Source organism: Sapajus apella, unplaced genomic scaffold (assembly GCF_009761245.1).
Source record: "Sapajus apella isolate SASKATOON/1434 unplaced genomic scaffold, GSC_monkey_1.0 scaffold48, whole genome shotgun sequence".
Classification (NCBI taxonomy): Eukaryota; Metazoa; Chordata; class Mammalia; order Primates; family Cebidae; genus Sapajus; species Sapajus apella.
Window position 1 is genome coordinate 1702092 of NW_022436988.1, and position 21966 is coordinate 1724057.

Below are 21966 nucleotides of genomic sequence, written 5' to 3' on the forward strand. Positions count from 1 at the left end.
TCGGTGGACTGTGACACCTGCCCTGGACACAGGAGGGGCCTCGGTGGTGGCCTCGGCTACAGGCACTTCCCATTCCTGCTCTAGGACCTGAAAGGAATCACCTTGCAGCGGTCCCTTCCCTTGTCCTACCAGCTCTCTGCCGAACACCCTGGCTGCCCCTGCGGGCCGCTCACCCAGGTGGGCAGACCCCCGGGCGTCCAGGCTGTTTTAAAGTGCTGATTCCAGGACACAAGTGGTTGGTGGGGGGACGGCAGATTCCTTCTCGGGGCTGGAGTGCCCAATCCCCGGGGCCTCCTGAGGCTTTGGAAGCTCAGCCCTTTCCCCATCCACAGGCCTGTGGGGCACTGGCCTCAGGTGCGGGCCTGGCCAGCTCCGTCTGCTCCCAGGCGGAGCAAGGTGGCAAAGAGTGGGGGCAGGGGCCAGGTTCCCAGGGGAGCCTCTAGAATGTATGCAGCGGGCAGCCTGCCCACGATCCAGGCACCAACCCCACAGGGAGGAGTGCGGCCTCCCTGGGGATGGGGGGAGGGTGGGTCCAGGGCTGGGGCCCATCCTCGAGCCAGGGGAGGAAACAGCTAATCCTCAGAGTGTGGAGCTAGAAGCCTTCACCGGCACCCTGGACAGCAGCTCTGGCTGCCAGGAACTCCCTCCTGCCTGCCCACCAGAAGCTTCCTCACGTTCTGCAGGCAGCGTCCTTGACCTGCCTGTCACTGCACCTGGGGCCACGGGCACACCACCAGCCTGCCCCACACACAGGCATGCAGGAGACAGCTGCACCCCACCAGTCAGGTGCAGGGATGTCAGCCCAGCAGGGCTGAATCCCACCCCTGGTGACCAAGGCCTCTGGTCCCAGCACTGGACAACCACCACAGGACACGGGAGGGAGAAGGTGCTTTCTGTGCCTGTATCCCATGGCATCTGAACAGCTATTCTCACTGGTATGGCTGGCAGATGGGGAAACTGAGACTGGGCATGTGGCATGGAGGCTAAGGCAACTTTGGGTCTGTGGAGACCTCTCCCCTCCCCCCTGCCCTGTCCCACCCTGTTCTGCGGTGCCTGGGTGTGGGCAAGGGCGCGGGTGCAGCCCCCTGGATCCCAGAGCAGCCTCTACTCCAAGCCCCTGGCTGAGTCCCTGGCTCTGGGAGAGCAGGGTCTTGCGGGGCAGAGGGGACGTCACTCCAAAGCCCGGCAGCCCAGAGCGCAGTGAGGGGATGAGGGGACATGCTCTCAGTCACACACAGTCCTCAGCCTCAGCTTCCTCACTTGTAAAATGGGAGCAAGTGCCACTGTGCAGTGCGACATTGCCAGGAGGAAGCAGGGGCCATCCCAGGGCAGGTCATGACACAAGGGCTGTCATCCTGTCCAACCTCGAGCCAGGGCTGGCCCTGGGAGCCCTGCAGGTGCAGGAACCTGGCTGGCCCTTTACCCAAACCAGGGCTGGGCATCTCCCCAACCTCCCCGGGGCTCAGGTTCTGCCACCTGGGATGCCCCTACCCCCAGCCACCCTGTGCAGCCCTCTGCCAGGTGTGGACCTGGGTGCTGGCCACCACCCTGCCCTCAACAGTGACGGGCAGCACTTAGCCAGGCTGTCAACACGGGGCTCTTAGTCTCGGCAGGCTGGGGGTTGGGGACTGCCAAGGGCTCGAGGGCAGACTCCAGTGGGGATGGGAGGCTGGGACCCTGGCAGGGTGGGCCACGGTGAGGTGCGGGAGGGCTGGCTCCGGAAAGCCACAGGACGCCTCTGGAAGGGTCACAGGCCTAGATGGGACAGCCTCCCTCTGGCTACGAGAAGCTGGCAGGAGATGGCATGCCTGGTAGGGCCCCTCCATCCCCACATGGGACCTCCATGCTGGGACGCCCACGCTGTCCCTCACATCCCAGGGAGTCAGCTTGTCCCCACTGCCTCAGCTCTCCCTCGTACATGGAAGGGGACGGCAGGTCTGGGCAGGGCCAGGGAACCCTGCCATGGATGTGAGATCAGGTAGAAACTTCAGTGCTGGGGTGGTCAGCGGGCCTGTGGGGAACAGATCAAGAGGCCGTTTTAGCCACCAAGGAAACCGTGGCTAGGAGAGGAAGGATTTGCCAACAGTCTGGGAGGAAGCGGCAGGTCCCGGGCAGGCATCACGGGAAGGACAGAGCTAGGGCCCCAGCACCTGAGGGCACTCGGGGCAGGTGGACCTGTGCCCTCAGAGGTGTGTCCCTCAAACAGATGCGGTCCTGGCTCCTGCTCACCCCTAGAAGCACACGAGAGTCCTGAGACCTCCGAGGGGACAGAGAGGGCAGGGGGTGGCTGGCAGGACGCAGGAAGCTGTGGGGCTCCGACAGCAGGGCGCACTCAGCGTGCACAGCCTAGCCCCCCACCCCCAAAGCTGGCCAGGCCCGTTGAGAAGTGCCCCCACCAGAGCTGGCCACTGAGAAATGTCCCCGCTCCAGAGCTGGCCAGGTCCAGTGAGAAGTGCCCCCCGACTCCCGCCAAAGCTGGCCAGGCCCGGTGAGAAGTGAATCCGCCCAGCTGGCTAGGCCCGGTGAAAAGTGGCCTCCCTGGAAGTGGCCAGACCCTGTGAGAAGTGGCTGCTGAGGGAGCATGGTTCTGACCAAGAGCCAGCCAGGTGGACAGTCAGTGCCTGTGCGTGTGACCGATGGCCCTCCCAGGCGGCACAAGAGACCATAAGTGGCCCCAGCAGGCAGCTCAGCAGCCCCCACCCCCTCCCCTTCCCAGCTGAGCCCCCCAGGAACAGAATCCCCTTTCATTGGACCTGTGGGTGGTCCCCACCAGGCAGCTGGGGGGCGCGGTGGGGAGGGAGGGGGCCGGACCTGCCGACAATGGGACCAGCTGTGCCTGTCCCCACCCCCACTCTCACCCACCCAGGACTGGCTGGCCAGCAGGAGCTTACCTCTGCCCTGGCCAGTTCCGCTGCCCGCCCCCACCCCAAGCCCCAGGGAGGCCCACTGCTGGCGGGAACCCGAGCCTTGGGTGAGCCTGCGGGCCAGGAGGCGCGGAGCGGAACAGACGGGCTCTGCCCGGGCCAGATGTTCTGGGGCGGCTCCTCCAGCTCCAGGCTGCCTCTGCAGCACCCCGGGCTTCCCCCCTGGGGCCCTGCAGATGGGGAGAGAGGAGGCCCCGCCCGGTGTGGGGGGTTCCTGAGGCTACCCCAACCTGGGTTCCTACTGGCCTGCCCCTTTCTGGCCTCCCTGGGCTGGGGAGGGGTGGTAGACAGGCTGGGCAGGGCACCTGCCTCCCGCCCATCCTGGGCCACTGTAAGGAAACGTGGGCGAGGCAGACCGCCCAGGCAGCCTGCTGTGCCTGCCGGGGAGGCCCTCACGCTCCGGCCGAGCCGCGTGCCCCCCGCCCACCTCACTCCCCTTCCCCCTGAACACACACGGCACAGAAACAGGCCCGGCGTATGGGGAGCCAGCTGGCACCCCGTCAAACTAGCAGCCAGGCACGCTGCCCGGGCAGCCAGCCAGCCTCTCACCCCGGCCCGCCCGCCCTGGCCTCTGCCGCTCAGCTCACAGTGCGGCAGCTCCATGCGGCCTGTCCGCCTGTCGGGGAGCACGGCTGAGTGGCGGGGAACCCCCAGGGGAGGGGATCCCGGGGGGCAGGGCAGCAGAACTGAAAGCTGTGCAGGCGCAGGGAGGCGGAGGCACCGGCCTCACAGGTGTGTGGCCTTGGAGGCTCTGCCACCCTCAGGGCACTCTCCTACCCTCGCCCCTTCTCAGCCCTGGGGGGGCCTGCATTCTGGGGCCCAGGCGGGTGGCTCAGAGACCATGCCCCAGTCCCCTTGTCTGCCTCCATCTGTGCTTGTCCACCTGGTCCCTGCCCCACATTCGTGTCCACCCCACCTGACATGGACGGGGGGAGATGCAGCTCGCCCAGCTGGGTGCCAGGTGCCCAGCGGGGTGGACAGATTAACCTCCTTGGCCTGCCACAGCTGGGGCACTGCAGGCACTGTCCTCCTTTGCTCAGGCCACCCCTGCCCGGAAGAGCTGCTTCCCTGGGACGCAGATGGGAGAGGCTCAGAAGCCTGGACACCAGGCGCTCCTGCAGACGCTTGTGGCCGGACACTGGCCTCCACTCAGCCGGGAGCTCTCAGGGCTCGGGGGCAGATGGAACCGGCTGATGCTGGGTGGTGTGAGGGGCTGAAGGCTGGTAGGGGTCCCGGGTGGGATGTGGGCAGGTCTGCCCAGGCAGCCGTTAGTGAGAAGGGAAGTGAGTGTCTGGAAGCCGTTATGGGTGCTGCCTGCCTGCGGGCCACCACACGCTCGCCCTCGGAGCAGCTCCCAGAAGGGCAGGCCAGGGGCGCCAAGGCAGGTGGCGCTACCCACAAACGGCCCTCCTTGCTGGTGGGGTCCCCCGGGGTGGGCAGAGGGGGTGGGGTACGGGCTCTCTTCTGGTGCGGTGTGAGAGATGGGCTAGTGCCACTCTGGACCCCGACTAGGGGCCACCACTGCCAGGAGGGAAACCAAGTCAGCTGGCCGGGTGGGTCTGGGCACCTGCAGCTGGGCCGGGGCCAGGCACGGCCGTTGCATCTGTTGCAGGTGGTTTGCTGCGGCTGCCACAGGCCTCCCATTCCTGCTCCCCACTTGCCAGGCCACCCTCCTCCCCCCTGCAGACATCCTGGGAGCCAGATGCCACGGCTGGCCGGGGCGTTTGCCCACAGACACAAAAGGCTGAGGCGGGGGGGGGGTAGGAGCCGGGAAGGCGAGTTCCCCACGGCCAGCCCAGGAGCCATGGCCAGCCTGGTCTCCCCTCTAGGAGGCCACTAGGAGCACAGGGGCGGGAGGAAGAGGCAGGCGAGCCTGGGCTGAGGACCCCATGCCGCCCACCTCGCCCCGAGGCAGCGGCGTCCCCTGCACCCGGGAAGAGGCTGCGCCTTACCGCCTGCCCAACGTGTGCACCCTGCGCCGAGAGCCCAGATAATTTCAGCAACTGTCCCTCACTCGTCACCTGTTCTGTTTGGAAAACAGCCCCTTTCTTGTTGCACAAAGAGAGGTTTCTCTGCTTCCAGCAGTGCCGGGTGCTAATCTCCCTGCCTGGAACAGGGCGGCGGCGCGGTGTGTGGGTCCGCGGCGCTCTGTAAACACGACGCCCGCCGCTCAGCAGTCATTGAGTTACGGCAGTGCTGGGTGCCAGGAGCGGAGAGTCCTGTGTGCCTGCTGCCAACTGCAGTTACCTCTCCGCGTGCCAGCCGCGGGGGCTTAACCCTTCCCACGCCATGGGGTTGGGGTGGCCGAGGAAATACCAGCAACTGTGGGGCCAGGGGCATGGGGGCCAGGGCTGCTGCCTACGCCACAGGGCAAGGGGTCTGGGCAACATGGGGAGCCAAGCAGGGGTGCCCTGCCAGGGAAAGGCCATGGGGGCTTCCAGGGGCCTCCTGCCAGCCAGGCAGTCTGAGAGTAGCCAGTATTGGTGAGGGGCCTACTGTGTGCTTTCATGCCCAGGGCTGTGTCCCACGGGGAGGCAGGTGGCCTAGGAGGAACTCTTTGTCCTGGGCCAGGCCCTAGGGTGGCAGCCTGTGTGTTGACAGCTCCCCCTGCCCGGCCCCGCCACCCCGCCACTGGTACATCTGGAGCCCTCCTCCCAGAGTCTGGGGACGTGGGGCGCGGCCACGGTGAGGGTGCGGCCAGTCCAGCTGGGCTCCACATTTTCTCAGTTCCCCAGAGTCCCTCCTGGCCCCCACTTTCCCCCTTGCTGCCCATCTGGAGCACACATCTGGCCAGGACCACGGCCCAACAGGCCGCCCCTGTTTCCAACCGATCGCTGCCTCCCCAAGGGCTTCCTCAGCAGGGAGGGGGCCTCACCAGAGAGTGCCTGGCAACGCCCACTGGCCAGGTTCCCACTGTCCTGGTGGGAGCCCCTCACCTGCCCCTAGCCTGGGCACCAGGGTCAGTCTCTTGGCCACCAGGGCACTGCTGGGAGCCCAGTCCACCAACTTACCTTCGTGGGAGTGGGAGAACCAGATCTGGGAGGTGGCGGGGTGGGAGCCGCGGTAGGCCTGCTCAGGCGGGGAGGAGCTGGGGCCGCTGGGGTGCGTGGAGGCTGCCGAGCCCAGGCTGCTGGTGAGGAAGCTGCCCATGAAAGAGGAGGCTGGAGAACTTCCCATCAGGCGGCTGCTGGCTGTGGACACAGGGCAAGAGTGAGTCTGGGGGCAGCTCTGAGGGTGTGCTCAAGGCAGGGGCAACACCACAGCCCTTCTCCACAGGGGACTCTCAGCCCCAAACTCCCCTGGAGCCTTTGTCTTTAAACATTCAAGAAGCTGATGGTGGGAAAAGCTACCCACATATGCCTTTGACAGCCACATTCGGGGTCCTGAGTCTTTCGGTGGCTCAGGTGCCCTGGTACTGACACCCCCTGCTGTTGCAAAATCCAAGAATGTCATCTTTGTCACAACATCACCACCAACCACCACCACCACCACCACATCATCCACCATTATCACCACCAACCACATCACCCACTACCAGCCACATCACCACCAACCACGCCACCACCACCACCAACCACATCACCCACCACTATCGCCACCAACCACATCACACATCACCATCAGCCACATGGCCCACCACCACCATCAACCACATTACTACCAACTACATCACCTTTACCGCCACGCCCCCAACCACATCACCACCACCACACAATACCAACCACACCACCCACCACCATCACCAACCATACCACCACCAGTTCCACAAACCACCATCATAATCAACCACATCACTATCCTCGGCACCAACCACCGTTGCGCCGATCATCATCAATAACCACATTACCCATCACCACCACCACCGTCACCATCACCACAAACACCACCACTGTCACCACCACCACCGTCACTACCACCACAAACACCACCACCGTCACCACCACCACCGTCACCATCACCACAAACACCACCACCGTCACCACCACCACTGTCACCACCACCACCGTCACCATCACCACCGTCACCACCAGCAACATCACCATCGTTATCAACACAGTCACCAGGACCAGCACCATCACCATCATCACCACGAACACCACCGCCACCACCAACTAGGTGCGGAGTACTCTGCCAAATCCACTTTTAGGACCTTGGGGAAGACACCGCCCTGTGTATGGGCCTCCTTTTCATAGCGGGAGCACCCTGATTCTCTCAGCCCACAGTGGTGGGCAGCTCCATGGCCTCTTAGACACTGGCGAACTGCCAGCATGCTTGCCAAGAGGGCCAAGGAGACACGAGGCACCAGGGTGGGCAGGGCTCCAGCCACAGGCCCTATGTCAGCTCCACGCAGTCTTGGCTCCTCCAGGCAGCACTGAGAGGAGCTGTTCTTTCTCCCGAGTGGGGTCTTCATCCCTCTTCCCAGGCCGAACCAACTGACGTGTCAGACAGCAGTGCCCCAGTCCCAGCGGAGGGAGAAACAGAACCGGGGGAAGGCTGAGGACAGCAGACAGAGGAAGGAAGGGCGGCGCTGAGGACGGATCCACTCCCAAAATCCCTTCAGAGTCCTTGGGGCTGGGCCCTGATCGGGCTAGCACAGAGCTGCAGATGGCGCTCACCTCTGGGTCAGGTGGGGCCAGCGAGAGGCTCCTTCCTGGGCATGGCCGGGACACCCAGCACTTCCCCTTGCACCTGAGTGCGGGAAATGGCAAGGCCAAAGGGCCCCGTCCAGCCCGGCTCTCCCGGCCCATTGGCCCACCTGCAACCTCGCTTATGGCCCCTCAGCTGCGCCCCCACTCTGCCGAAGTCCAGCGGCCAAGGCCAGGCTGAGGGAGCCTCCTTGGGTTGCCATGGCTACCAACTCCTGCTCACGGAGGACACAGCGCACGGAAATTTCTGCACTCGCGGCCCCGCTGCTCCGTGGGTGGTCTGGGGCTGACACTGGTCGGCCCCCACCCCTGCCAGGCGCCCTGGCACCTTGTCATCTCCATCCCACGGGCAGCAAGCCTGGCCTGGGACCATTTCAGGGACCAGGGTAGCCACTGCTGCCTCAGGTAACGGGGACGTGAGGCTGAGCGTGGGGCTAGTAGGGGTCTGCAGGGGCCCAGCCTGAGGTGAGTCAGGACAACCGTTCCCTGGCCCAGGAGGCAGGGGGAATTTGTGAATTTCTGATGCCTCATCCAGCCTGGCTTGGCCCTGGGAACTTCCCAGACATGAGGTGACTCAGCAGAGGCGGTGGGGCCTGGGGGGCTGGGGGGGAGCTACCCTGCAGGGCCCTGGCGAGGTCCTGCTGTGCGGCGCCAGTTCCCAGGCCCCTTCCCCTCCTGTGTGTGAATGTGGCCGTGGGGACTCAAGGGGCCCCTCCCAGTCACGGCAGCAGAGAAGGGTCTGTGAGTGCTGGCGGGGGCGTGGGCTGAGCTGGTCTCTGTGGCGGGTGGGTGGGTGGAGAGGAAGAGCCAGCTAAAGAACCCAGGCTCAGGGCAGGGGGTGAGGGTGTCCCGGAGCCAGGGGCTTCCCGGACCACAGGACTGGGACTGACATGGGACGGGGCCAGACCACAGGCCTGGCGGCCAGGGAGGGGACTCTGGGTTGGGAAGGGAAGTGTTGGCTTCCCCCGCTTGGGGACCCTGGGGCATGCCTGTGGGGTGAGTGTGGGCTCCCCTCGGAGCTGGAAGCTTGCCGCTGCCTCGCCCAGGCCCGCCTCAAGTCCCTCCGGCCTTCCCGCCCCCACACCCTCCCAGGGAAGTCCCTCCCGCCTCTTCCTCCCAGGGATGGTGGGAAGCAACTGAGTCCAAAAGCTGGGTCTGGAGAAGGGATTTCTCCAAGATCCCGGCCTGAGAACCCCGTCCTTGGGCTCTCCCACACCACGGCAGGCAGGGGCAGGACACACCCTCCTGTCCCACAGGGCCCTCAGTGGGCCACCAGCCTGTCTCTGGACTTGGGGACCCCTGTTGTGGTGCCCTATCTGAGCCCCCATCAAGGAAGGGTCCGTGGCCCCAGAGTCTGGGAAATAAGAGGGAATGGGACAGGCGCCCCAGCCCAGCTCCTCCCTGATGCCTGATCAGCCCTGGCCAAGCTGGGGGCCCCGAAGTGCTGTCTGTGCCCAGTCAGCCAGGGCCGCTGACATGGAGGTCTTTTTCACTCCTCTTCCCTCTTTCATTCTGAGAACGAGCCATTGGATTGCTGTCTCCCTGGCATACCAACATCACAGCTTTGCATTTTCACCATAATAAGCTCAGGTAATAGGGCACAAGAGAGGCCAGACACGGTGGCTCATACCTGTAATCCCAGCACTTTGAGAGGCCAAGGTGGTGGATCACGAGGTCAGGAGTTCAAGACCAGCCTGGCCAACACGGTGAAACCCTGTCTCCACGAAAAATACAGAACGTATCCAGGCGTGGTGGTGCACACCTGTGATCCCAGCTGTTCAGGATGCTGAGGTGGGAGAATGGCTTGAACCCGGGAGGCGGGGGTTGCAGTGAGCCGAGATTGTTCCACTGTACTCCAGCCTTAGTGACAGTGAGACTCCAGCCCCAAAAAGAAACAGCACAAGAGTGGAATGGAGACCCCCCCTGAGACCCCCAAGGGCATCAAACGAGCATCCTGGGACCCCCTCTGGGCACAGGTGCACAGACACTTCAGTGTCACATGGCACGCTGCACTCAATTCCATGCAGGCATCCTGGGCACTGAGCCTACCATGAGACCCCACCAACCCCCACAAGGGGACTGGGGTGGCCTCTGGCAACGCTGGCTCATGGCGGCAGCGGTGGCCAGGGCTTCTTACTTGCCACTGAGCAGGCCAGCACCTTGAAGGCAGAACCATGCGGGTGAAAGTGCCTCTGCCCTACACCCTTGCCCAGGCTGGGCGTGCAAATGGCTGGGGTCTCTCAGATGCTTAAAGGGGTGAATTTCTCCCCTGCTGTCCTGGCCTTGGCTTGAAACTCAACAGCAGATTCTGCAGACCCTGGCAGGTGGTCATTACTGTGGTGACCCCTGCCAGTGACGGGGAGGGGGCTGCGGGCCACCTGAGGCCTTCCCTACCCCATCAAGCGCCTGAGGAGCCCAGGAAACCCCAGGACAGAGCATCACGCCTCTACTGCCACCTCCAGGAGTTTGGGGTGGCAATGCCACTGGCCAGCTGAGCCATGGGCAGACCTGGCTGCCACCTCCCCAGCCCCCGCCTGCCGACCAGCAGTCAGCCCCAGACAGAGCTTGTGCCTCGGCTGCCTGGGCTCCAACCAGGGCCAGACCACGTAGCCAAGGCCAGCCAGGAACCGGACTGAGGGCTCTTTCCTGTTGGCACAGTCCCTGTTTACCAAGTGCTGTGGTTACCAGCCCAGACGGAGGCAGCTGGGGGTCCAGGGAATGGGTCTTGGCCTAGGCCTCCTCAAGCCAAGCACCCCATCCTGGCACTGCCTGCAGTGGCACCTCCCCTGCCTGGGGCTTCAGACTCACGTGACCTAGTGCCACCATGCTCCAGGGTCATGGACCCACCATGGGGCTGGTATGAGATGGGGCATGACCCAGTCTAGGTGGCTGGTCCAGGCCTGTAGCCTCAAGTGCTCTGCTGGGGCTGAACAAGGCCTGTCCCCACCAAGGCTATCCCGTCCCTGCCCGTGAGCACAGTCAGGGCACCTTGGCCCTGCACAGAGCCTGCCTGGGGCCGCTCCGCCAGGCTTCCATCAGCCCTCATCACAGGGAGGGAGGCAGTACGGGTTTAGGATTTTCCTGGGGAAGGGACCAGTAGGCTGCACATGGTATCTGTGGGGTCCACCGAGGACTGCACACTGGCCTGTGGCAGGCGCCCTTCCCCCAACTCCAGAGCCACGGCAGGCTCTGGCCCCAGCCCTAGTACCAACCTAGGTCTACCTAGACACCGCAGAGGCCTGGCTCAGGCACCCAGCTAGCTGAGGAAACCGCTTCGGGAGACGGCAATGCCAGGAGGGCTGTGGCCACCCCCTAGGTGGCTCAGGTCCTCGGGCACAGCCCAATCCCTGGGAGGCCAGTGTGACCGGGCGCCCAAGGTCCAGCCAACAAGACCAGGAGGCAGCTGCTAACCCAGGGCAGACCAGCAGCAGGAGGGCTGGGGAACAGCTGCACGACAGCTGGGCTGGGATCCCAATGCCCACTGAGCCTGGCCCGGGGCGGCTGGGTGGGGAGGCCGGCACACAGCCGTTGGGGGCAGGCCACATGGGCTGCGGCTCAGGTGGCCCTAAGTGGCCAGGATGGCCCATGGGAGCTGGCCTCCTGCCAACCTGTCTGCCAGGCCCCCTGCCATGGCCAAGAAGGTCAGCACGTGCTGGGCAGCTTGGGGTACAGAGCATGCTGGAGCCCAGGGCTCCGAGGAGAGCCGCTCCCCCCACATGGGTCTGTGCCACCCACCGTTCCATCGGCCCCACCCGGGGTCCTCAGGACACACACACCAGAAGCTGGGCCTGGACGACCAGGGGGCCAGGTGCCCACGGTTCCCCACCCCACTCTCCTGCCAGACTGACCCTGCTCCGCCCTGTGGGGCCTGCCTGAAGGCAGAGGGGACAAGAGGCTGGCAGGGCCCGGGAGCCGGGAGAAGCGGGCGCGGAGCCGGCAGAGCAAGCATTTGTTTTGAGTTAACTGAGCTGCCGAGACGGCATCCTCCTTTTCTGGAAACTGTGAAATGGGTTGTAAAAAAAAAAAAAAAAAAAAAAAAAAAAAAAAAAGAAAAAGTCTCGCTGAGATGGCGGCCGCTCCAGAGAAACAGCGAGGCCCTTCCCAGGCTCCCGGCTCCCGCTGCTTCCGGAAGCCCAGCTGCCGGGCTGCTGGCATGGGCTCCCCTCTGAGGCTGGCGGCTGCGCCTGCCGCCCGAGCCAGCTCCCACCCCCACCCACGCCCGCTCAGGCGCCCCTCTTCCCTCGGCGGGGCTTCCGCTCCACGCCTTCCCCGCCCCCCACAGGGCCCGCCCAGCCTGGGGACACCAGGCTCCCCTGGGGCTGTCCCTTGGTCTCCCCCAAGACACTGGGAGTGGCTGGGAACGGCGTGATGGGCGGTCCCAAGCACCCTTCCCACGAGCCAGGCCCCCAAGGGAGCAGCACAGGAGAGGAGGGAGGAAGGAGCAGTCCCTCGCTGGCCCTGCCCCGCATTCCTCATTCCGGGAACTGGGGGGAGGACGCTGCCCTCACAGGTTCCTGCATGGATAGGAAGGGAGGGCTGGCCTGCCTGGAGGCAGGGATACAGCATCTGACCACTTGACTAGAGGAAAAGAGTGAGCGGCAGGGTAGGGGGACCCGGTCCTGCGGTGAGCGGCCACTCTGGGACCACGGCCCCCACCAGGAGACCTGAAGCTGCCGCGGCAAGGCTAGAGGCCCAGTCCCCACCTCCCCAGGTGTGCAGACGCTGGTGTGCAGGTGACTGCAGGCTCAACCCCCAGAGAGAGCCCAGCGATGCTTCCCCCGCCCCAGCCACAATCACCAGCGGCCCAGGCCCAGGATGATGCGGGGTGCGTCTCACACTTGCGGGCACTCACACGAACACACATTCGCACACACTCACATTCACGCACTCATTCTCGCACACACACACTCGCCCACACACTCGCCCACGCTCACACTTGCGTGCAGGCAGAGGCAGCGGAGGGACTGTGTGTGAGACTCGTGGGTCTCGCCTTGCTAACTATGCCGCATGCCCTGCGCTGAGAGCCTGCACACACGTACAGGTCTGGGTGTGCACCTCAGCAGACTCCGTTCTCGGTCAGCTGGGCACATTCTAAAGATGCTGCTTCCCAGGGCTCAGGCCTCCACCAGACTTACCCCCTTACTGGCTTGAACCCTGGCAAAGACTCCTGGCCTCTGCTATGCCCAAGGTGGCATGGAAGGGGCACTGGGATGAACAGCTGCCCTGGGTCGGGGCATGCCTGGGCCCATTCGTGCTGGATGGGAACCTGAGCCTCTAGCTTCGGCTCCGGCACCCCCAGCCCCCTCCGCTGCCTGGGAACCAGTCCCCGACCCCACACAGCTGCTCAGTTCTGATCTGCCTCTCCTGGGGCAGTAAGATCCTAGACCTGAAAGTGGCCCCTGGGGGCAGCCAGCAGGCCATGTGGCCAGGCCCAGCTCCTCTCCACTGAGGAGAAGCAGGTGCTGGCGTCCCTCAGGCTGTCCTGGAGCCCTCTCCAGGGCCCACAAACTGTCCAGATCTGGGGCGGCCCCTCCAGACCGCACACTTGCTGCCAGCAGAGGTGCGTCTGTCCAGCACGGCTCCCTCCACCTCTGGCGGGACGTGGGGTCTGAGCCCTGGGAAGCAGCCTAGCGTCGCCTCTTCTGCCCTGGAAGTGTCTGGGGGCGCCTTGGCCTCACGGGGCCACCAAGCCACCCCACCCTCTACAGCTCCCTGAAGGAGGCTGGACAGGAAGCAGAGGCTGAGGCAGGCACAGGGAGAGAAGAGCCACAGAGAAGAACCGGTGTGAAAGGCCCGAATCGGCGGGGGAGGGGTGAGGGAGGGGCTGGAGGAACGCCAGGAACACACACCCAGGCCCGGCCGGGATGGGGCAGCCTGCAGGGGGGCGCTCGCCCAGGAAAGCAGCATGCCACCCGGGAAGCCCCTTGGCTGGCTCAGGAGAACCTTCCAGAAGCCTGAGCTGGCCCAGAGGCAAGCATCGCTCAGGCCTTAATAGGAAAACTCTGCGGTTGCCGTGTCCCGGCCCAGCCGGCGTGGAAACGGCTGGGAGGTGACGATGGCAGGGGATGGGCTTAGCCACCGACAGCCCAGAACTAATAAAAGAAAAGGAAAATCGGATGTACGTCTGGTTCTCATTAAAAGGGTAAATTTAGCCCTTTGGCTAGGACAGGGGGCGGGGAGGCCAACGCTCCCCACGGGCTGCCCTCGGTCTCCCTCCGGAGAGAGCTCTGCGCTGAGTGACTCAGAGAGGCCATGGTGGGGGCCGTGGGCGGTACAGGCTGGCTCCTCTCTGCTTCTCCAGTTCTTCACACCTTCTCCCATGCCTCTCACCGGCTCTCCTGGGCGGGCAGGTAGCCAGGACCTCCCCTTGCCCCCAAGACACTCCTGAGGGCCATGGGGCGGTCGGCCAGGGGCGTGGGAAGGCAAACAGGGTGGTCAGAGCCACTCCCCTGGCGCCGCCGCAACCCCAGCTGGACGAGTCTCCTCCGCCAAACCGAACACTTCCCATCCCGCTATCAAGAGAGCCAGCTGCTGGGAGACTGACCCCCGTGAAAGTGTCAGGGGCACACGCACGCCCGCGCCAGCCCAGGCATCCACCACAGCCCACGGGTCCCCAAAGAGCAGCGGACACCATGTGGACACCCACCCTCTCCTTCTGTACTCTATCCTTTCAACCGGGGCCCCGCCCCTGCCCTGCCCCTGGACATGTCCGGTCTCAGCTGTGAACAGGGAGGGGACACAGGGCAATGGATGTGGACGCAGGACCTGCCCGAGGACACCGGCCACAGGATGAGCCCCAACTGAGCTGGCTATGGGGAGACTCCAGTGTTCTGGGTGGCCCTGTGTCCCAATCCATGTGGTCCTGCTGACTGGCCCCGCTGTCCTGCAAGTGGACCAGCCACAGTGCTGGCTACGAGCCTCTCCTCCTCCTGCCACCTGGCCCACACTGGCAACATCAGTGACACCGCCTCCATGCCAGAGCAGCTGGACAAGGGCGGGCAGAGGCAGGTGCAGGGGCGGGGTGGCCAGGGGGCAGGTTCTGACCCTCCTGTGTGCTCACCCAGCCTTGTGGACATGCACACACACACACACATGCTGTGCACACACACACATGCACATGGACACACGCACACACCCCTCCTCATGGACACACCCCATCCTCATGGACACACACATACCTCCTCATCATAAACACACACACATACCCCCCAGCCTCATGGACACGCACATACACACCCATCCTTGTGGGCACTCACACACACAAACCCCCTTGTTACACACACTTCTGCTTTTTACACACACCCACTCTCTCTCTGTTTCCCAGCCTGGCCTGCCTGGAGGTGTGAGGCCTGCCATCTCCTTGGCACGGTGGGGTGCTCTGCCCACAGCCAGCCTGGGCCATCCATGATGGTTTTGTGGGTAGTCGCAGCCCCTGTAACTGGGGTCCCTGCTCCCAGGGAAGAGAGATGCTGGCCTGTGTGGGCTTCGGCGGGGCTGGGGGTAGGTCAGGGAACAGAAGCAGTCGCACACACTGTGGCCACCACGCCCCGTGTGGTGGGGGCTGTGTCAGCCAGGAGAGCTCCACCCGCCACCCAGAGGGTTCCGGTCACTCCTGCCCCGGTGTGAAGGGCCTGACTCCCAAATTGAGGTTGGCCCAGGCTGCAGTATCCCAGGAAGGGCTGGGTGGGGGCTGGGGCTGGCTCAGGTCGCTGTAGGCTGAAAGGGCACAGGCCTGACCCCACCAACGTGGCACTTTCTGTTACTTCCCAGCCTACTGCTTTTGGTACAGCTGGCTCCGGCCGCGTGGGGCCTCACATCCCTGCTCCCCTCCAGGGGGATGGATGGCCCTGGCCAAGCTGTTTCTCAGGGCTTGGTTCACATGCAGCCACCTCCGGAAAGCACAGCCTGCTGTCCTTCACAACCAACGTCCCCCACCACTGCTGCAACCCCGAGGGGCTGAGCACACCTGTCCCGGCTGTGTGGCACAGAGCTGGGCATGGGCTCCCGGCAAACCCAGGGTCCGAGATGGGTGAAGGAGAGAAAGGAACCAGGAAGCTGCCAGCAGACACGTCTTAGAGGGCAAGGTCACCCGGCTGGGCACCCTCCTCCGGCCCCCTTGCCCCGGTCAGTCCCCAGCCCCCTGCGCAGCATCTGGGTGGTTCTGGAAGGGGGCCTAGGGCGGGAAGGGCTCTGATGGGAATCTGAAACAAACGTGCAGAGCACAGCGCCGTGGTGAGGACGGCTGGCCAGGTGGGCACGCGACAGGGCAGGGTGGGGAGATGAGACCACCCCGGGATGCAGGGAACGCACGGGCAGCAGCGTATCACAGCGCGGCAGCAACACGAGCCAGCAGCGCGGGGCCCGGGGTGCCTCCACCCCCACCCCCAGCCTCACCCTGTCCCAGGCCTTGGGCTCTGAGGACATGCGGTGAGGCTGTGAACTCCAGGGACCCTCAGTCCTTCCTGGCCCGCGAGGGGTGGCGGCCACAGCATGTCCTCCCGATGGCCCCGCGTCCTCACGACACACGTGGTCATCTTGTTCGTCTTATTCTTCACCTCACCCTTTTGAGGTGAAAACTCGGTGTTTCGGAATTCTGAGGTGAGCGGGTGAGCGGGTTGCTCAGGCAGGGATCCCGCACCGGCCAGCCTAGCAGAGGGCTCCAGGACTGGGGGACAGGGCTGGCCAAGTGGCATTGGGGCCCGGGCGGGAGGCCCAAGGGAGAGAAGGCCCCAGTGAGGTCCGTCCGGCAGCTCCCGGCACCCTCAGCACGCGGCCCTGCAGCCCGAGCTCTGCCTCTGTGGGGTCTGGGCTGCAGTGCTGGCCACCTGCATGCCCCCACTGGCCTCACAGACCACTGGGAGAACCAGCCCCTTCTGAGCCTCTGCCACCCAGATGGGACTTGCCCCAGGGTCAAGGCGCCGGGCACTGGCCTTCACTAAAGGCGGTGCCCCCACATTGTTGCCCCTGCCCACAATAGGTCCTGCCTCAGGAGGAGCAGCTCTGCCACCAAGGGGGGCTGCGAGGGGGCCATGGCTGGTCCTGGGCAGGTGGCCTGGGGTGCTGTGCTGGGGCTCCCCAGAGTGGGTCAAGGCCCAAAGGGTACCCCCACAGCTTTGGAGAGTCTGGAGACCCACTCTGACCATGCGGGTTCAGCCGGCCAGGGCCATGGCCTGCTCCCCATCCCAAGGGCACCCAGGTGGGCTGGGGGAGTGCCCGGTGGGCCTGATGCACCTGCTGACCCCACCCGGGCAGGCAGCTGGCACAGAAACAGAAGGAGAAAGTACCGCCCAGACCAGAGGGCACACCCCAGCACCCCACAGCAAGCCCTGCGCCCATGCAGATGACACCCTCACCCGCTTGTTCATGAACATTGCTGAGTGCCCACAACATGCCAGGGTCACCCACTGTCACCCTGAGCCCAGCCTGGAGCCCACAGAAGCCGAGGTGGTCCCAGCAGCCCGCTCCCGCAGGGCCTGGGGTCCTTGCTGCAGCGCTCTGAAGCCTCGTGGCAGCTGCAGGATCAGCCCGCTCCGCCGGTGGGCAGGATGTCTAGGAATGGACCTCCCACGTGCCGAGACGACACTGTGCCTGTCTGCATGGACCGCACTCCCTGGCCCGGCGTGGGGACGACCATGGGTGTGCAGAGACCTCTGCTGCGGAGAGCACAGCCCAGAGTGACACAGTGGTGCGGCGTGCCGGGAAGGAGGATGAGGAAAAGGGGCGAAGGATGAATAAGGCCAGCCTCACCTCAGATGTCCAGGGTCACACTGGACATGGGGTAACAGACTGAGAGGGAGAGAGACTTCCAGTGAGTCTGGGGCTGGCACTGGTCAAGTCACAGGGAAGGAGGCCGTGGGCATGGGGCAGAAGAAAGGCAGACCCCCGAGGGCAGGCCTCCCCCTGCCAGCGGCCAGAGCAGGGAAGGCTTGGTGGCCACAGGGGAGGCAGCCACAGCCACGGGCAGGTCCTGATGGTCCACGCTGGGGTAGGGAAGGCTGTGACTGCTGGAGGTGGCGTCAGGAAAGGCCCCAATGACCCTGTATCCTGTTGTTCACCTTTACGTAACTGCCCCGGGGTGAGGGCGGGCCCTGGGCTCCTTTCTAGGAATAGGATGTGGTGGAAGTGACAGCCCCCCACTGCCCCTCCAAGGTGAGGCTGCGCCCGCTGCGCCAAGCTTCCGTCCTGTCCTCCTTCCAGTCAGCAGTCAGCGTGAATCCCACGTCAGTGGAATGGTGGGCTTGGGAGGGGACCCCCACAGTTGGGTCTGGAGATGTCCGAGGCCCCAGCTAGCACCTGGCCCTGAGTCAGATTCCTGACTCACAGAAGCTGTGAAAGGGTCAATGTTTGCTGTTTGAAGCTGCGGAGCTTTGAGACAACGTGAGACAGGACACCACTATTCACACACTGAGAAGAGACAGTGCCACAGGGTGGGGTGGGGGCCAGGACGGAGAAGGAGACCTACCGAAGGGACGGGAAGGGCCAGGAGGGAGAGTCGCTAACTCTGGACAGACCTGCCCCGTGGGCAAGTCAGCAGCACAGGCTGCAGTGGGGCCGCTGAGGCCAGCGGCCCCAGGGGTCTCTGACCGAGGTGTGGGCAGGCCCCGAGGCCTCTGCAGCCACAGGTCTCCCTCCGGCATTTGGCATTTCCAGGGGTATTCACCCAGCCACCTCCCAGCTGAGGTTCTCCAGACTTAGGCACTTTGGACTTCTGCTAAGAATTTACCACCAAACTCAGCGCGTTACGAGGGCTGGACGGCCTCACGTGCCGTTTCCAGTTCCGATTATATCTGCATTTACACACACTGAGAGCTTCTCAAGGGTTTGCCCCAACATGCATTCTCATTTAATTTAGTTTTGGTATTAAAATAAATTAAAATTTTACTTTAGGATACCCAAAGGGATGTGAAAACTCTCAAAGACGGGACTGGCCTCCAGGAAAACTGCCCACAGCGCGACCTGCTGGCTGGGGGTGACCAGGGCCCACGGCTGGGCTGGCTGGACGGGGCAGCTGTCCGACTCTGAGACCCAGTGTGTCTGAGGGACCACAGAGCTGGGCTCCTTCCTGCCACCCCAGCGCCAGCTCACCAGCCGGGGATGGTGGCTCTGCCCCAAGGCCTCCTGAGGTCGCCAGCTGCAGCCAGAAACCAGGCGGCCTGGGGGCCTGGTCCTGTCCTCATCGTGCCCACACTTGGGCCCCTGTGTCACACTGAGTGCAAATGCGTCCTGTGGCTGGGCTCCCCTTGCAGGCAGGGACACAGCGGCAGGCACACAGCTGGAGGGAGAGTGACCAGGGTGTGGAGGGGCAGGGGCTGGGGGCAAGGGACTTGTCCAGAAGGACCTGGCTGAGGGGTACAGGGTGTGGGTAGAGGCAAAGGCCCAGAGACCAGGGAGGCGGGGATGGGGCCCCAGAGCTCGGGGACTGTGCCAAGGCCTCCCCTGAGCCTCAAGTCTGTGATGCCGCACAGGGGATCACATGCCCCGAACCTACACCCTGGGACACCCCACACCCTCTCCGGGTGGCCAGCAGCTCACCCATCTTCGTGAGTGCTAGGTGGAGAGGCCTCTCAAAGGAGGGAAGGAAGGGAGGGAGGGAGGAAGGAAAAAAGGGAGGGAGGGAAGGGAAGGCGGGTGGAGCTGGCTGCCAGCTTCAAGGACCCCGCTCCCCCCAACTCCTCCCACCGTGAATGTGGCGGCCGATGGAGCCAGCTGCACTGCCACCCATGGGCACTGGTGCCTCCTGTCTCCCCAGCCTGACTCTCAGGGCCTGGACTGAGGCAGGTCCAGCTCCTGCTGTTTGGCTGGGCTCAGGGTTTGGAAGCTGCCAAATGAGGAGCAGGCCAGGTGCCGGCGGGGAGCTGCTCAACAGCGGGGGGGGGGAGGTGGTGAGTCATCCAGGGGCCCCACCGGGCACCCCCAGGTGATGCCTACCCTCAGCCTCTGCCCGGGGCAGACACAGGACATGGGCATCTTTGGGCACGCAATAAATGGGGTCACGCAGAGGACGGCTGCAGGCCTGAGGAGGAGAGAGTGTGACCCCAGAGAGCGGGGCTGCCGCTCGGGCCTGAGAGGAGGTGCAGGGGAGCCCCAGGCCTTCACACAGACAAGGGAGAGCAAGGACCCAGGCATGGCTCCACAGCCCTCCTGCCCTGGGATCAACCTAGAGGGCTCAGAGGCCCACCCCGGGGGACAGAATGTGTGATGAGAGGCCACCCCCCGGATGTGGGGGGAGCACAGCCTGCTTTACAGTCCCCCCGACAGGCAGAGAGCCCCCGCCTCCACCCCTGCTCACTGGCACACCCGACCTGACCAGCACCAGGGACAAGAGTGGCCTGGTGCCACGGCGCCCCCCTCGCTGGCACAGCCCGGCCTGCTGGGGAGGCGCTCACAGGGCCAGCCTGTGGACGGAGAAGCCGCAGACGGTGAGGGAGCTGGTTCACGACTGGTGTTCTCCCCGGCCCCTGATTTCCCTCTGGGGGTGGGAAGGGGAGCAGGCCCATGGGCAGCCCTCCCCAGGTATCCCTCCTCACCCTCCAGTGCCCTGTGACCCAGACAAAGCCACTGCTGTTGCTCCCAATCCCAGATACACCCCCCTGACCCCACGTAGACAATCAAGGAGTCGCCTCACAGCACCAGCCCGGGCCATGAGATGAACAGGACCTGGCCCCCAGCCTGTGCCCGTGCCTGGCCCTCCAGGACCCTCCTTCATAGCAGTGGGCCTCCTCCTCCACTCACACACACGTCTCAGGCCACTCAGACGGGGTGGCTCCAAGCAGCCTTCCACCAGCCTTGGGGGACGGGAGCCCCACCCCGACTCCTGTCTCCCACCGTCTTGTGTGGCCGCTGATCAGGACAGGACAGCTCCATCTGCCAACGCCCTGGGCTCTGACGCCCATTATGGTGTGGCACACGCACCCTCAGGAGCTGCCATGGCAGCTGAAGATGCTCCGGGAGGCCAGGGATGCTGCCACGGTCCCCAGGCAGGTGGCCACGCAGCCAGTGTCCCCACGCCATCGGCCAGTCCGGGGGGGACATCTTGATCTTTAACAAAGAGACCAGAGACCCTGGCTGGGCGTCTCGCCACCGCCACCTCCTTAGTTTTCCCAGAGTCGACCGTTCATCTTTCCCAGCATGCAGATGAAATCCTAGGGAAAAGACCACAGCTCTTCACACCACTCACACGTGCCTGTGCGCGCCACCCGAGCATGGATGGGCACCATGCACCAGGGCAGGAGAGGGAAGCCAGCGTGGCTCAGCCCAGTTCCAGGGATAGGAAGGGACGGAAGGACACAGCCCTCAGACTCAGGACCCTCCAGCCCCCTAAAAAGGTGTCTGCTGTCTGGAGAAAGACACTAGTCCTGAGCAAGCCAGCGGGGGGCTGGGCAGGGGCTTCTCCAGGCTTTGTGGGACAGACCCCAGCAGGTGGTCACGGCTGGGAGGTCACAGAAGGGGACGACAAGGGCTACAGGCCTGGGGTGCTGCTGCCAAGGACAGCTCAGCTGGCGTGGAGGAGGGGAGAGGTCGCCAAGGAGCAGTCAGGGACCCTGCTCCACCTAGGTGCACAGCAGGTCCACACAGGGGCTCTGAGAGGACGCGACTCCAACATCAGACCTCCAGGGTGGCAGGGGCAGGCACTGGAAATTGTAGAAGCTGCCCAAGCAAAGGGCTGGGCAGGGGTAGGCCCCAGGTGGGCAGGGCACAGTGGGCAGACATGGTAATGGGGCAGCTAAGAGCTGGGGGTGTAGGGCGGGAGCCCAGGGGTGGTAGGCAGGTGGGCCGTGGGGTAGCCAAGCCTCTGGGAACCTCTAGGACCCACAGCACAGAGGGCTGGGGTGGAGGTGGCCACAAGGGACAGGAAGCAGCACTTGTACGGGCAGTGGCTTCCAGAGTGACCAGGCTCAGGGCAGGCCCCAGGCCAGGGCTGGGAAGCAGACCCGGCCCTGGGGCACTCGCTATGCACTGGAATTGATCTTGACGGGAACACCCTCGTGCCAAGCATGAGCTCAGGAAAGGGCAAGGCCAAGTTCAGCTGGAGCCCGAAGACGGGTTCCAGGTCCACACTGGGGCAGCAGCAGGAAGTGGGCCGGGGAAGGCACTGAGCCACAGACGGTCAAGCGGATCTGGGGCTCTGCTCCCTCCTGCAGGTGGCCAGGGGCCAGGAGCCAGGAGCCAGAGGATGGAGCTGGTGGGAAAGACGTAGAGGGGGACAGATGCCTGTGCTGGTCACCAGGCAGCCTGGCTTTCCCAGGGGCCACTGGAGTGTGACTCCTCGAGGCCCACCTGTGAACAGTGTGTGCGCGTGTGTGAGCGTGTGTGTGCATGAGTGCAGGTGTGAGTGTGCATGAGTGTATGAGCGTGTATGAACGTGAGTGCATGAGTGCGTGTATGAGCATGTGTGC

The 21966-nt window shown here is 64.5% G+C and overlaps 1 protein-coding gene across 1 annotated transcript in view; it reads right to left on the bottom strand.

Annotated features, from left to right (window-relative positions):
* Positions 1 to 21966, bottom strand: part of BAHCC1 (BAH domain and coiled-coil containing 1) — a 61908-nt gene that overhangs the window by 31543 nt on the left and 8399 nt on the right. The window contains 1 exon segment of the mRNA XM_032241363.1: positions 5936 to 6115. Within this exon segment, the coding sequence (XP_032097254.1) occupies positions 5936 to 6115 (180 nt within the window).